General features: G+C 42.9%; 1 protein-coding gene across 1 annotated transcript in view; it reads left to right on the top strand.

Annotated features, from left to right (window-relative positions):
* PARD3B (par-3 family cell polarity regulator beta) overlaps window positions 1-16,992 on the top strand; it is a 538,536-nt gene that overhangs the window by 186,811 nt on the left and 334,733 nt on the right. Inside the window, exon 11 of the mRNA XM_060281957.2 lies at window positions 4,933-5,118. Within this exon, the coding sequence (XP_060137940.2) occupies window positions 4,933-5,118 (186 nt within the window). The remainder of the gene's footprint in view (window positions 1-4,932; window positions 5,119-16,992) is intronic.

Genomic DNA, 16,992 nt, shown 5'->3' with positions numbered 1-16,992 from the left:
AAACATGAAACACTTGAACACCTAAATTTGTTTGTCATGTTGTTTTTGGCGCTGTGCTTATTTTGGTAATCCAGTCACTTAGCTCTGTATTTATTTAGGAGTACAGTTAGAATTAGAACAGTTTGTTCCCCAAATCCTCTAAATTGTCATCATCATCATTATTATTTTAAAAAGAATACTTCTCTCCTGTATTGTTGCTTTTTAGATTCTGCTACACTGGGATTTGTTGTGATCAGAGGTTTGGCGTGTTCAGACTTAAGTATTTATTAAAATACCCATAATAAAATTGTTGCAGATGGAAATGGAGAACATTCCGGTGATAGCTATGAACAGGTGTGCAGAATATTTGTTGTTACACAAGCACGTTATATAAATTGAGATAATTGCTGTGCTCCAATTAATTCTGTTGCTCCATTGGAAGTGGGGAGTAAAGTTGGCAATTTGGTACAATAAAATAACTTGGCAAAAAAGCAAGTAAACACACAGGTGCACTTGTCTGTACGAAGATGTACGCGTGGTGCTTCAACAGATGGGTACAACTATGTGCAAAAGTTTCCCAAGAAGCTTATATTGTATTGCTTATATGTTAATGGGAGAGATGGACTTTGAAATCAGTAACATCCCTGCCATAGTGGTGCTATAGCTTAATTATTCAATAAAACCCCTTTTCCCAAGTCTGTCTAACATAGCATTTTATTCATATTCTTGTCATGGGAAAACTGAAAATACGTAATACAGTGGTAACTCGATCTATGAACTTAGTTCATTCTGGAAGTCCGTTCTTAAACCAAAGCATTCTTAAACTGAGGCACGTTGTCTGTACTGAGGCCTCCGGTGTCTATCCACCGTTCAGCTTCTATACATCTTCTGAGGCAAAGTTCACTAGCCGGAACACCTACTTCCGGTTTTACGGAGTTCGTTGCCCAAATAGTTCGTTAACAGGACTGTTCACAGACCCAGGTTACCACTGTAGTCTGAACAAAAGATCTGTTTAAAGAAGATGGGGTGTGACATAAATCAAAAGGTATTGCCCCTTTAAGAATCTACATTTTCCCTTTAAGAATCTACATTTTTCCAGCAAGGGGGGTGGAGCCTAGAAGGATTGGACTTGCACACACAAGCTCATCGATTTCACTCCAGCATTTCTTGGACAATGCATTCACTGGGAGCTGTCCTTAGTGCTGAAGTCACTGCCCTGCTGTGTTCCTTTGCCTGCCTTCAGTTGCACAATGGATGTTGGTCCATTAGGCCCCCACCAACTTCAGTCTCCCTGTAGCCAAGCCCTCCTACTTTCTTATTTACAGCCAGGCCGGTGGGTCACTCTGTATGACAGTTTCCTCCTCCTTCGGCTCAGTGTTGCCCTTGTACAACTCCGCATGGAACAAAGTGAGTTAGTTGGCTCTCCCTGTCTTTGGCTCTGGCACCAACTGCCCTTGGTCTCCCTGCCTTCTGTTTGACCAGTCCCGAGGGACTCTGCAACCACCACTGTGGAGACAGGCAGATCAGAACAGCTTCAATGTTTCTTGAAAAAATGTGTGTATATAGAGTTGAATTACCTCGGGTCCATGATGGCCTTCCCACCGTCGCTCTGCTTTTTGTTGAATCAACAAGAAAAGAAAGATTGGACGGCTTTTCACAGTATGATGCCTTACAACTCCTTCACACTTCTCCATGTATCCCAGCCTTATCTGGTGCTGTTTCAATATCTGATCTGTTTAGCTCATGTTTGTTTTCAGCTGCATTTATTTTATCACATTGTGCTTTTATTAACATATTAATTTTGAACATTGCCTCGAAGCTGTGTGTGTGTGTGTGTGTGTGTGTGTGTGTGTGTGTGTGTGTGGTGCAGTATTTCAAAATCCACTAGATAGATGAATCTGTTTTATGATCTCCTGGCCAGGATCTAAAGATACCAAGGGTGCTTGGAGGTGGTACTGTGGTCTAAACCACCAAGCCTCTTGGGCTTGATGATCGTAAGGTTGGCAGTTTGAATCCGCACATCGGTGCCAGAGGTTTGCGAAGTTCAATCTGCCTTATGGTAACACAGCTGTTCATGTGCATGCTCAGTTCTACATAATACTTACACATCAGGGGGCGCAAGTGGCACTGTGGCCTAAACCACTGAGCCTTGGGCTTGCCGATCAGAAGGTCGGCAGTTCAAATCCCTGCTACGGGGTGAGCTCCCATTGCTCTGTCCCAGCTCCTGCCAACCTAGCAGTTCAAAAGCATACCAGCGTGAGTAGACAAATAAGTACTGCTGTGGCAGGAAGGTAAACAGCATTTCTGTGCGCTTTGGCACTCACCACGGTGTCCCGTTGCACCAGAAGTGATTTAGTCATGCTGGCCACATGACCTGGAACGCTGTCTGCGGACAAACGCTGGCTCCCTTGGCTTGAAGCGAGATGAATGCCGTATCCCACAATCAATTTTGACTGGACTTAACCGTCCAGGGGTCTTTTACCTTTACCTTTACTTGAGTAGCATGCCACATGAATGCAGCAGTTGAGTGGGAAGGAAACAGTTTGTGATACTGCGTGTCATGTATTCTGCTTTTCAAAGGGGAAAAGCCTTAGTGGCCTAAGATGTGAAAAAAGCAATTTGCATCCCAGTCCTTGTCTTGAGACATGTTAGAAATAAATTGGAGAGTTGGAAGATGTGGATGCTGGATGGCTAGAAAAGAGTGAATTGGAGAAATGAGTGAGCTGAAAGAAAGCCAAGGGAGGGATAGTTCATTATGGGGGAAAGAAGAGAAGGGGTGCTAAATCATCAGCCATCAGAAGCAGATTTTGAGGGCGCACAGAAGGCTAAAGTGCAAAGGAGAGGGAGGTGTAAGTCTGCTCTGCTCAAACGTAGGCAGTGCTAGACGCAGCCCACATACAGAATATTTATATGGTCTAATAAAAATGCACCCAGTTCTGTCAACTTCAGAACAGTAAACAATCTAAAGGTGGTTTTATAGCTGGGAAGAATGACGAGCATGTGTGTTTTCTGATTTACTTTTCAACATTTTCAACAGATTTCCATTTGGCCTTATGTTTTTATTTGAACAAAACTACTCGTAACTGCAGTGATCTAGAGCTGAGTTAGTGTTTCAAAATCATAATGTCGCAAACCCAAAAATGTTTCCTTTACTAGATTGATTATTATATTTATTTATTTATTTATTTATTTATTTATTTATTCCTAAAAGTGGGAGCTTTTATGATTCAGTGATTGCAAAGTAACATTCATTTTCCAATCGTACTAGTTGGACAGTTCTCTTCTGAAGGACTCAGACTTGCACATGAGCATCTTTTATTTTTATTTAAAAATATATGTCAGAAAAGTTAACAAAGAAAAAAAGAGCTAGATCAGACAAAAAATATTAATGTCAACATCAGGCCACTTTTATGTTTTCCAATTAAATGAAATGCATTAACTTTGTCATATGGTTAAATATATTAAATATTTGCTCTTGATACTTATTGGAATTGAGGTTCAGTAGACCTTGCATATCTCCCCCCCTCCCCCATATGGAGGCTTTCAGATTAAAACTGTATTATTTATTTTAGTTTTCCACAGAACTAAAAATAGTAGGTTTTAATTGCATTGTGGGAGCACCTGATCAAGGGTTTTAGGGGTGGAAGCTACTTTTTTTGTAGCTTTCAGTGGTGGTCCACAAAAGAGATTTTGGGGAAGCGTCCTGATTGGCACTCTTGACTAGGACCAAGTCAAAGGTTATGTGTACAAGTGTTCATGTTTTAATGAAGAACAAGTTGCTCCGTTGGTTATTTTGTTTCAAATAGAGGTGAATGTGTTTCCCCATTTAGTGTGAGGACAGGAACTGCTGTGCTAACCTCTGAACTCTCCTTGTGGCAGCATCCCATAGGCTAAATTGTTTCATTTTATTACATTGCATTGGTTGCCAGTTGATTTCAAGGTCCTCACATTGGCATACCTGCCAAGTTTCCCACTGAAAAATGCGGGATCAGCAGTGGCGTGGCGCCGGAATTCGCATAGAAGCATCTTCTGGGGCCGCTCTGCCCATGTGTGGGCACCGGAAATAGGGCAGAGTGGCACCAGAAGTCACTTCTATGCATGCCCACCGCCATGCGGCCACCACCAAGATGGCTGCCAGGCATGCGTAGAAGCAACTTCCGGTGCCACTCTGCCCTATTTCTGGTGCCCACACAAGGGCAGGGCAGCACCCAAAATGGAGGCTCCCTGGCAGGTAGGAAATCCGGGGGATTTCCGGGATTTTTCTCCATTCGGGAGAACCGCGGGTAATGGATTAGAATCCGGGGGTTTCCCGCGAAAAACAGGATACTTGGCAGCTAAGCATTGGTGTTAAGACCACCAGGGCTTCCCATCAGATGCAGAAACCTGCTTTAAATCTTTGCAACTTTCACCTGAGCAGAGTGGTGCGGGAATAACAGGAAGGGGTGGGTTGGAAAAGTCATGTTGTGATGTCATGCTGGTTGCATTTTCCTGATTATCTGGGCTCTATGAGTGAGCCTGACTATGAAGAAACTGAAAGAGCAGCAGTAAAGAACCAAACCAAACCATGGAAGAAGCAGTGTTGTGAATAACATTGGAGTAGGTGGGATGAAAAAAGTGGGTTTTCCTTTGGGGGCTGGGTTAGGGGATAGCTTGGCTTCACACCCACCCATATTTCTTCTCTGTATATCACTTTTGTTTATAGAAACTTGGAGAATTTTAATTATATTTAAATTGTAATATATATAATCTCTGTTCCAAAGGGGGGCATTTCTTTCACGATGATTTCCAATTGACCATGTTTTTAAAAAAGAGAATCAAGTAATATGCCTCCTTTCCCTCAGTGTATACCTCTCAAATCGTTGACTTGCGAAATGCAGATCAGGGCACCTGAGAAGGAGGCATTTATTTAACTCCTGTCTGTTTATGCAGATGTTCTGCTTCTTTGTCTAACAGAAAGGAGAACCCTACTGCAGCGTTCTTTCGCTTGACACCACAGAGCAATTGACCTTCGAGATCCCTCTGAATGACTCGGGTTCGGCCGGACTTGGTGTGAGCTTAAAGGGCAACAAATCTCGAGAGACTGGGGCTGACCTTGGGATTTTCATCAAATCCATCATCCACGGAGGTGCTGCTTACAAGGTATGGGGAAAAAATCAGTTATTTTATTTTATTTTATTTTAACCATTGCTCTTGAATGTAAATATGAGAACCAGTTGCCGGGTTTGTGTGCGGCGCAAGAACAGTGTGTGTACTTAACATAAGAATCTTTGAGCTGGGTCAATCAAAAGGGCCACCCGCTGCCCCATCATCTACCTGGCCAACAAGAAGCCACCAGAGCTTGATGATGATCATGGATTTTTCATCTAACAAGGAGTTCTGTGGTGTGGCTTACTCAGGTGAGGCTGAATGGTTGATAGAATTCAGGCATATTAGGAATTGCTGCATATGGCTCTCTATCATCTTCCTTTCATTCACATGAAGCTTCTTCTTTCGCTTTCCTGACTTGGCACCCCCTGACTTGAGAACACCAGGCTCCTCTCAACTATTTGATGCACATTCTTTCCAGTACATATATCAAGAACTGCTTGTTCTTAACACCTAGTAGGTTGAAAATTAAGTCTCCTGTTTTTGCTTCCTCTACTCTTATCAAAGGGACGCGGGTGGCACTGTGGGTTAAACCACAGAGCCTAGGGCTTGCCGATCAGAGGGTTAGCGGTTCGAATCCCATTGCTCGGTCCCAGCTCTTGCCAACCTAGCAGTTCGAAAGCATGGAGTGCAAGTAGATAAATAGGTACTGCTTGGGTGGGAAGGTAAATGGCGTTTTTGTGCACTGCTCTGGTTTGCCAGAAGTGGCTTTGTCATGCTGGCCACATGGTCAGGAAGCTGTACGTCGGCTCCCTCGGCCAGTAAAGCGAGGTGAGCCCCGCAACCCCAGAGTCGTCCGCAACTGGACCTAATGGTCGGGGGTCCCTTTACCTTTTACTCTTATCAAATTATCCAAATTCTTACAAAACAATGGTGTATAAAGGTAGGATAAGATAAGTGGGATAAAATAAGTGGTTTCTTTAAAAATTAAACCCATTGAGTTGGAGGAAGCTAGCCAGACTTTAGTGATAATAGACTTGGCAAAAGAGACAATTCTAGATTATTCAGCCCTGTCCTCTTTTAAGAATGTGATGAATCAGAATGCTTTGCAGTGAGGATTGGCTACTCAAAATGACATCATAGAGTCCCATAATGGAAATATTTTAATTGACCTTCTGTAAATGAGTAAGGAAGAAAAACTCCAAAATTTTATTTTTAGGTTGTGTGGCAACAGCAAATTTGTCCATGAATATTCAAAATCCTTACATAGAATTCTACAACATGTTCTGTTTCTGCCGCGGAAGCTTCTCAGACATCTGTTCAGAATGCATTTGCAAAGGAAGCTGACTTTCGCTGAGTCAAACCCATTGGCCCATCTAGTTCAATATTGTGCACATTGACCGGCAGGCATCTCCCAAAATTAGAATGTGACTGGTACCTCTTCCTCTCTGCAAACACACTCATGTTCACACAAAGCTGTCCCATGACCCCAACCATCTAAAGTCCTGCAAGTTCTTTCAGTGCCAGGGGTAGAAACTGGGACCTTTTCTGCATAGATATGTTCATATTAAACCACCAAGCTATGGCCTGCCTGCTTACTATATCAGAGGCAAGCCACCAGTAAATCACACCATGAAAGCTGGTGTTAACTCTTTATGAGCAGAAACGCAATTCGTGCAGGCGTGTCAGGCGTAATGAGCACAGCAACTCATCTCCAGGAGGTCTTGCCCCCATGAAGCAGTTTCTGAGACTGAAGGTCCCCACCTCCCCACACCTGCCTTAGGTAAAGGTAAAGGACCCCTGGATGGTTAAGTCCAATCAAAGGCGATTATGAGGTTGCGGCGCTCATCTCACTTTCAGGCCAAGGGAGCTGGTGTTTGTCCACAGACAGCTTTCCAGGTCATGTGGCCAGCAGGACTAAACCGTTTCTGGCACAACGGAACACTGTGATAGAAACCAGAGCGCATGGAAACGCCGTTTACCTTCCCACCACACTGGTGTGCTTTCGAACTGCTAGGTTGGCAGGAGCTGGGGCAGGGCAATGGGAGCTCACCCCATCATGGGGATTCGAACCAGTAAGCTTCTGATCAACAAGCCCAAGAGGCTCAGTGGTTTAGACCACAGCACCACCCATCAGAGACTGTGTTGCGTGTCACCAATCTCTCTTCTTCAAGCCTCTTCTTGTTCTGGGAAACCAGGGGACAGGAACTTGTCACAGGAGGGGAAGGGGAACCCATGACTCTTCACCAACCTGACTCATCTCTGCCTCTTGGCCCCCCCCCTCTCCTGCTTTTGCTTCTTCCTCTGATTCTGAACTTCTCTCTGCCACAGACTCTCCCAGCTCACTAAACCCTGTTACCCCCTCAGCTTCCAGCACCTCCTCTGACCACCTATTGTTGTTCCACCATAACTCCCCAGGCTCTGAGTCTTCTTCCCTTAGTGGTTCCTCCCACCATTCCTCTCCATCCAGCTAGTGCACGACTTCCGTGTTGTGAATATTGCATGCTCTTTGTATATTTCTGTTTGCACTGCATTTTTGTAAAAAACTACACAAGTAATACAAGCCTTATGAAAGAGTTCCTCTGTTTTCTTAATACTGGGTGGAATTATTGCAAGTTTCTGAACCTTATATCTTCTTTCTCATTGCATCCTTGAAAAAGTGGTTGTAGATATAATCGTTTAAAAGGAATGCCATATGTTGTTATTTTTTATTTCTACAAAACTTACCTGCAGAGAGTGAAAGCACCTTAGAAAATCAGTTATTGAAAATACTCACATTTTTTAGAGTGACTTCCTTGAATTTTCATGTTTTCATTAAGGGATTCAAACTCTGTTTTATGCGGCAAACTGCTAAGCCATGAGGGTGCCTCCATAACAACATTCTGCCATTTGACATTCTTTCTGTGCTGCTTTACATAGCCCCCAGGGGCAACACAGGTGGGCCCATAAAACAGCACAAATAACAACAAAGAGACACAATTTTTGATTGCAGAAATAAATTCACCAAGCCTATGAATTGAAATAAAGTATATTCCGTTTATGTGAGAAATTAAAAACTACTTCCCCATGTTTTTTATTGAATAATTAAAATAGTATTATGGACAAAAATGTGTTATTTGGCAGGAGTTATATCAGTTGCATAAAACTTAATTATTTTTGAGCTAAACAAATCAATAAAAGAAAGTGCTTCTGGGTTTTTCCCACTATGTTGCAACGCAATTAGTATTCTGCACTATTGTTTTGATTTGTAAGATTTGAATAGATGTAAACACCCAAAAATAAACAAATCCTTTCTAATTGTTTAATAGTATATTGACTTTCCTAAATAGACATTATTTTTTAAAGTTAATTCCTAAAGACACCTCCCTCAGAAAGAAACACTTATTCATCAAATTATGTACATTTATATCCTGGTACTCCTCTAAATAGGACAGTTTGCTGTATGGCTGATATATGCGTTATTGAAAATATATTAATCAAGTAATTGGCATGCATGGTGAATATGCAATACACTGTTGCCTTCCTTCCCTTAAAGGGAAAAAGCCGTTCAGTTCATTTCTATGAGAAAATGGGCTTTTTTTAAAACATCTGAACTTTAGATCTTACTGTTGGTGTTACTTCCTTCAAAGCAAAAATGTAATTTGAAATCTAGACCGTGTGGTTGTAAATTACAGTAAGTCTTTTGAGTACATATATTTGGATCTCTGAGCTTACAACCCAAGTGTGGCTTTGTAGATTAAGCATGGCACCTGCATTGGAGAAATTTGGGTCCAAGTTCCTTCTTAGCCATGAAACTCAATGAATGCCTCTTGTCACGTAGCTTTGTGTGAATTAGAGGCAGGGATCTGGGGAAGAACAATGAAGTTGTATCTCAGCCAACGACTTTCTTTTCTTTAAAAAACAACAACACCGAATTCATAGAATTGTTGAGTTGGAAGGGACTCCGAAGTTCATCTAGTTCAGGGATGTCCAACTGGTCGACCACGATCGACAAGTCTATCCCCAGATGCCAGTGGAAATTAAACGAAGGGCCTGCTGGTTTCTCTTTAAGGTTTCCAGACTCAAAAGAGAGCAGGGCAATTAAAGGCACAGAAGTCCTGTCCTCTATTGAGTCTGGCAACCCTAAGGAGAGCCCACCACCTCTCATGGGAGTCTACTCCACTGTTAAACAGCTCTTACTCTCAGAAAGTTATTCCTGGTGTTTAATCAGAATCAGTTTTGTAACTTGAATACATTGGTTCAGGCCCTAGCTTCCAGAGCAGGAGAAAACAAGCTTGCTTCGTCTTCCATCTGACAGCCCTTTGGATACTGGAATATGGCTATCATATCTCCTTTCAGTATCCCCTTTCCCCCTCTAACTCCTTCAGCTGTTCCTCATAAGTCTTGATTTCCAGACCCTTGATCATCTTGGTCACTGTTCTCTGTACACGTTCCAGCTTGTCAATATCCTTCTTATACATATGAAAGATCACGTACAGATCGGCACAATAAAAAACATCACAGCACTAGCCCTTTCCTTAAAAGTAAGCGGCCCTAATAGAGAAGGAAGTCCCAAAGGGCTGATTGCAGTAGGTTCCCTCTGTCTGTGCTGAAAAACAGGAGGAATAAAATTGCAAGAAAATAGAATATAACAATCATAGAAAACTTGAATGAATGGCGTAAAATATATCCCATAATGGAATACAAGGTTCATATTTCTACCAAACTTACCAAATATTCATGAATGTTACCAGATAAACTCCTATTTAGTCAGAATGTGCCAACCATGAGATTATTTGGTCATATAAATCACAAACAGATTGGAGAGTTCCTGTGTCTTGTGAGCGGCAGGGGCTGGCGGCGGCGGGACGATGAGCGGCAGGCGAAAGGGCTTCAGAGAGGGGCTGCTTAAAATGGTGGCCACTTGAGCGCTGCTGCTGCTGCTGCTGGCACCAGCAAAGCCCAGCCCCCTTCCTTCTCTAGGCAGGGCGGGGAGACGCCAGGAGGAGGGAGGGAGGAGGCATCACTGCTGCCGTGTGAGGGAGAGGGAAAGAACGCACGTGCTGGCGATTCTTGCGGCGATTCCCGGACTGTCCATGGGACGGATCCAGAAGGCAATTGGGCCTGATCTGGCCCACGGGCCTTAGTTTGCCCACCCTCCTTTTAAGAGAGGTTTCTTTTGCCTCCCTTTTAGCGTATAGTTGGCAATATTGAAAGAACAGAATTCATTCTGAGATGGAGATAATCTTTTAAAGAACACAAACAAAGCTTTAGTGATGATTGAAGGACTCCTGTTTTTACATTAGATAATGGTGTCTTCATTTCAATTGTTTAGTTCCATTGTACCTCTGCCTGGCCATACAATGCAATAAGGTTATTTATTCCAATTGATTTTTGTAGGCAGTGTATGAATTGGAAAAGGTCACATTTATCTATGAGTTCTGATCTACCCCGACCTTGAATCCATTAAAAAAACCACACAAAAACACAGCTCTCAGACTTGTTTACTGGGCTCTGAAAGGCTCTCACTAGATGCCAGATGGCCTTGTGAGATCTCGGAAGAACTTTGCAGAGCCCCACCAATCAAATCAGAGAGCTGGTTTTGGCTATACACGATTTTAGCTTTCCACGCTATCTCCAGAAGGTAAGTCAACTTCACTTCTTCCCTGGTCCTCTATTGTGCAAGAAGCCCCTAGAAACTATCACAGCATGTATTTGGGGGAGGGGGCGAGCTGATGCCTTTGGGGAGAACAAGGCAATAAAAGTAAAAATTCTATTAATCTTTTAAAAAATAGTTCAGGGCGAAATATTTTTATTTTATTTTTGCTTTTTGTGGGTGGGAGAGTTCTACCTTGCACAGCAGTAGTTTTTGCTATGAAAATTTCCATTAGGTACATTGAATTGAATTGATGCTTTTGAATTATGGGGCTGGAGGAGACTCTTGAGCAGGCATCCCCAAACTGCGGCCCTCCAGATGTTTTGGCCTACAATTCCCATGATCCCTAGCTAATAGGACCAGTGGTCGGGGAAGATGGGAATTGTAGCCCAAAACATCTGGAGGGCCGAAGTTTGGGGATGCCTGCTCTTGAGAGTCCCATGGACTGCAAGAAGATCAAACCTATCCATTCTGAAGGAAATCAGCCCTGAGGGCTCACTGGAAGGACAGATCCAGAAGCTGAGGCTACAATATTTTCGCCACCTCATGAGAAGAGAAGACTTCCTTGGAAAAGACCCTGATGTTGGGAAAAATGGAGGGCACAAGGAGAAGGGGATGACAGAGGACGAGATGGTTGGACAGTGTTCTCGAAGCTACCAACATGAGTCTGACCAAACTGTGGGAGGCAGTGGAAGACAGGAGTGCCTGGCGTGCTCTGATCCATGGGGTCACGAAGAGTCAGACACGACTAAACAACAACAACAATATCAGAAGCAACATGAATAGGGGAGTGCAGATGTTTGGATGAATATGCACTTCTGTAGATGTGAAATTTTTATCTGTCTGCATTCAGGCATTCATGTACATGCTTTCCAACCTTAAGGCTGGGCTTCCCATTCTTAGCATGAAATTCATAAAATATCTTTAATTTTTCCTTGCTGCTCTTGATTTTATGCATTTCCCCCTTTAAATACATCTTGCTCCTTCCTAGAGCTGTAAACGTTGTTTGCTTGAGGGTATACATTGAATTTAAGTGAACCGAAGTTCTGCTGTGAAACTGTAACATACAAAATCATTATTTTTTGTAAGGATAGTCCCTTTACAGATAGCTTGTGGAGAGGAGAATGTGAGTGTGAAGCTAGTCTAATAAATGAGTTTCAGAAATGCCTTGGGATAGCATCCAGGAAAGAGGTTAATACTAAAGCAAATTCAATCCCCCCCCCACTGTAATATTGTACTAGAAATACTGTTCTTAGTTATAAAGGGGAATTGACTGCTCTGTAAAATGACAGTATAGATCCTTAGAAATTGCAGGAAATGACTTATCCAGCACTGGGAATCTTCGCCCACTCTGTTGAAGAAACAGTGCTCAAAATGCTGACTATCTATAAGGATCAAGGTTCCTTATAGGATTCACCCTTTTTAGAAGTGAGAACTCAGAAATAGAGACGTTTCTTCAAGCTGTAGCCCAGGCATCCCCAAACTGCGGCCCTCCAGATGTTTTGGCCTACAACTCCCATGATCCCTAGCTAGCAGGACCAGTGGCCAGGGATGATGGGAATTGTAGTCCCAAAACATCTGGAGGGCCGAAGTTTGGGGATGCCTGCTGTAGCCTTTATGGTATTGGTGAGCTTCTACTTGCAGCCTTTGCCATCTCTCCTTGAGGTGTCTTGTAAACCAGTGATGAGCAGAAGTTAGATCAGGATCTGCTAGTAGATCTCTGAGTGATTTGAAGTAGATTGGTGGGGATTTCATAGTTCCATTTTTAAAAATAAATTATGTGTCAAAAATTAATCACCCCACCCTCCAGTTCCTCTAAATAAGGCATGTCCAACTTCCAACAGATTGTGATCTACTCCCAGTATAAAAAAACTGGTTGTGATCTACCCATTGCCAAAAACTGTTGAGCTTTTTTTAGGGGAGGAGTGAACAAAGTTATTGAACTTTTTGGGGGAGAGGGATGCCCCAGAGTTGTTGAGCTTTTCTGGGAATCATTAAGGATCACACAGGCAACCACTTTCCTTAATACCACGATCGACCAGGGACACACCCGCGATCAACCGGTAGGTTGCGATCAACCTGTTGGACGTGTCTGCTCTAAATCATGCTGCTGAAATGGAATAAGCCGGGTAGATTGGAAAACCAGGGAGAATATTTTTATTTTATTGATTCTGTAGTAAAATAACATTGACCTGTTCCAACAAAACTCGTAGAGTGTTACATGCTTATATCAGTCACCTATAAGAAGAAGAATTGAACAGGGACACTATCGGGTAACTGAGTCACTGCACACATCGGCAAGGCTTCAACTGCCAATGATATAACTTCTCCATAAGTACGTGTGAGTAGCTGGAAGTGACATTATTGCCACTTATGTTTGCATTTTGAATTATGGTGCTGGAGGAGACTCTTGAGAGTCCCATGGACTGCAAGAAGATCAAACCTATCCATTCTGAAGGAAATCAGCCCCAAGTGCTCACTGGAAGGACAGATCCTGAAGCTGAGGCTCCAATACTTTGGCCACCTCATGAGAAGAGAAGACTCCCTGGAAAAGACCCTGATGTTGGGAAAGATGGAGGGCACAAGGAGAAGGGGACGACAGAGGACGAGATGGTCGGACAGTGTTCTCAAAGCCACCAACATGAGTCTGACCAAACTGCGGGAGGCAGTGGAAGACAGGAGTGCCTGGCGTGCTCTGGTCCATGGGCTCACAAAGAGTCAGACACAACTAAACAACTAAACAACAACAACAATGTTTGCATATCTCATACATGGGGCCCATGCCTTGTTTTGTCGAACCTCCAACAACCCTTCTATGTTGTGTGAGTTGCTCTGAAAGAACCAGATCCCAAACTTTCCCTTGCCATCCAGTCAGAAACATACCTTGGAGCCTTTTCAGTTTGAGATGATTCCTGAACTGGCAGCAGTAAACTGCATGGCAATTGGTCCTTATGTGTAAGGGTAGGGTCAAGATTGGCGCCTAGTAGCAGAAGGGCCAGAGCAGGGTTTCAGTTTGATGGTGCACCCAATAATATTGGAAACAACATCGGAAATGTGTCACTGAAACCCAGTAAGCTTGTTGCACTCCCACCATAAATGTATGATATATACCATATGGTAACCTCAAGGTTAGATTACTGACTGCAGTGCGCTATACGGAGGGTTGCCTCTGAAAACGGTTCGGAAATTTCAGCTAGTGCAGAATTCAGCGGCCAGGTTGCTCACCGGAGCAAGACAGTTTGAACATATTACACCGAACCTGGTCTGACTGCACTGAGTACCAATTATTTTCTGGGCCCAAATCAAAGTGCTGGTTTTGACCTATAAAGCCTTAAATGGCTCAGGACCGCAATACCTCAAGGACCGCCTCTTCCCATACCCGGACCCCGAGATCATCTTCTGAGGCTCTTCTTTGTATGCCTCCTCCTTGAGAGGTCTGAAGGGTGGTAACATGAGAACGGGCCTTCTCTACAGTGGCTTTCCATCTGTGGAATGCTCTCCCCAGAAAGGCTCACCTGGCACCTCCCCAGAAAGGCTCACCTGGCAGTCTTCCAGCTTACGTGGCCTGGTATCATGAGAAACTCCAGGCTGTTTGACGGAATAACCTCCTGCCTACAGTTTGATTCCCCACTGCAAAAGTTTGCCCTTTCCACTCTGGCAACTTTGTAGCACCCCAGGTTATCCTCCTAAGCCTCCTCAGTGTAACTCTAAGACACAAACCGTCGCCTCTACACCCGAGGTAAGTTTTGTCCTCTATTGAGCCACCACTTCTGTGAGTTTAGATACCCAGCTGGAATAACTAAGCACATCCACTAACATTTAAGAAAGCTTTATTTAGACTAGATGACTTTTAAATGCGTAATGGTTTCATGTGTACAGGCTCTTAGATCATATTCCTAGTTTCAATTAACAATGGCTAGATAATATAATTCAATTAAACTCCTCAGAACACTTTAAGATCTCCTACGCCTACCCACACTCTCCCTCACTCCCACAACCCTCTCCACCGAATTAACTGCCTCCCATTCCTTTTAAACTCCTTGCAGTCCCGCCCCTCAGGAATGGAATGTGTCATTTATCCAGGAGATTGGGATTTAACTCTCTGCACCCTGGAGTTCTATTGCCAACTAGACCAATCCGTCACAACAACCCATGCCCTTTTAAAATGTGGGGTTGGGGGGTTGGGGGGTGTTATTGGTGGTTATTTTTATTTTAATTATGTATCTTGTGGTTTTATATTTTGGTTTTATTCTGTAACCGCCCTGAGGCCTCCGGTTATAGGGTGGTATATAAATTCAATTGATGATGATGATGATGATGATGATGATGATGATAATGATGATGGTCCTCTTATTTTAGTCCCACCAGCATTGGGATGAAGTCACAGAAGTTATATAAGAGTACTTGACCAGGGTCCACTGCTAGCGAAAAGCAGCACTGGACTCTGGCTGAAATGGTCTTTATAGGAGACTGACACTCCATGGCCCATTTGCTGGTGTAATAATATTGAGCTAACAATATACCATAGTTTATTGAACTGTGAATGAGCAATGTGCCAACATCCTCACCCTTCACCATTCTCTTCCTCCTTTGCATGTTTGATTTCGGTGCCTTTATCTTGGCCTGTTAATTCACAAGGCCTCTTTGTGGTTATTGGACCAGCATTATTACAGCTCTCACTTTCCTGTGAAAGCTCTAGCTTTCCTGACTTGAAAAGAACACAAGATTAGCACACCCCAGCATATCCTGTCGTCTGCTCAGAATGGAGCAAGACACCCATCTACTTGTCCTTAATTTGTAGAACAGACATTCCAAGCTCCATTCGAACAAATCTTCCATAGGTTTGAAGATACTTTTAAGGACTCTGAAGCAACGCTAAAATGGCTAGAGTTAAATGTTAACAAAAGAAGTGAGCTTTTGTGCTCACAAAAAGTGGAAGAGCTCTTCAAAACCTCCATAAAAAAAGATCACAACAATAAAATACTCATTCTTTCCTTCAGCCATTGAAATGAATGATTTCTTTGGTGAGGATTTTATTAGAATACAAAAGATGATGAATACCGTGTCTAATGCCTGCTCTGTGCTTCTTTAATAGAAGGGGGGGAGACCCTTATCTGTTACAGATCACTTCCTCTAGGTGAATTCCTGCCGGCATTGTCACAGGGCACACTTCCTTTGACTGTGGCCTAGAAACGTTCTAACGTTTTTTTCCCCCTCCCCAGTATTTAATTATCTCTGTCACTTCTTTCATGCAGTATATTTACATAAAGGATGTGGAGTGGCAGATTTAAAAGGAGAAATTGGGGGGGGGGGGTAAAGATTGCACCATATATCTTACTATGAAACCATCATAGTGGAAAATGATTTCTGCTTGTGTGCCGCTGTGTGAACAATTTAAGACTTTGGTATTTGTGCATATAGCTTTGAGCATATAGCTGTGTGGCCCAAGTATTCTAAAGAGCCCTTCTTTCATTGTTTGCTGACTCTAAGCTTACGATCTGCAGGGGACATTCTGCTCATACTGCTGTCAATCTGAGTGGCTTCAAATACAGTGGTACCTTGGTTCTCAAACTTAATCCGTTCCAGAAGTCCGTTCCAAAACCAAACACTTTTTAATGCTGCACTGACAAGTACCTTGTTCCTTTCTCATTGGCCAAGTATCACTTTGGGCAGGGAAATTAAACCGGTGCAAGACATTGCAGTAAATAAGATATTTGAGTTACAGGTAGGTAGCCATGTTGGTCTGAGTCGAAGCAAAATAAAAAAATTCCTTTTTTTTAACCAATAAATTTTTATTGATTTTCCATTTTCAGCAACTTATACATTACATATTAGTCCAAACAATACATAGCTGTCTCCAGCTCGGACTTCCCTCCACCCCACCCGCGGGTATATTAGTTCTCACTTCTCGCGTATTTCAACTATTCTCGATAATCAACAATGAAGAATTTAACTCATTACCGCCAACGTTTTCATTCCATTATAGTTCTTTCTTGCATATTCTACAAACTTACTCCATTCTCTATGGAATTTCACGTCACCCTGGTCCCTTATTCTATAGGTTAGCTTAGCCATTTCCATCAAGTCTAATAGCTTCGTTTGCCATTCCGTAATCTGAGGTACCTCTTGTAACTTCCATTTTTGGGCGATTAGTAGCCTCGCGGCCACTGTGGCATACAAGAAAAATCGCTGGTCAGTTTTTTTTTAATTTCGTTATCTAACAGCCCCAATAAAAAGGCTTCAGGTTTTTTCTTGAAGGTGTACCTAAGTATCTTTTTGAGTTCATTATAGAC

Source organism: Zootoca vivipara, chromosome 1 (assembly GCF_965207765.1).
Source record: "Zootoca vivipara chromosome 1, rZooViv2.hap1.1, whole genome shotgun sequence".
NCBI lineage: Eukaryota > Metazoa > Chordata > Lepidosauria > Squamata > Lacertidae > Zootoca > Zootoca vivipara.
Note: the sequence above shows the minus strand (reverse complement) of the source record. Positions and strands in the feature narration are given on the sequence as shown.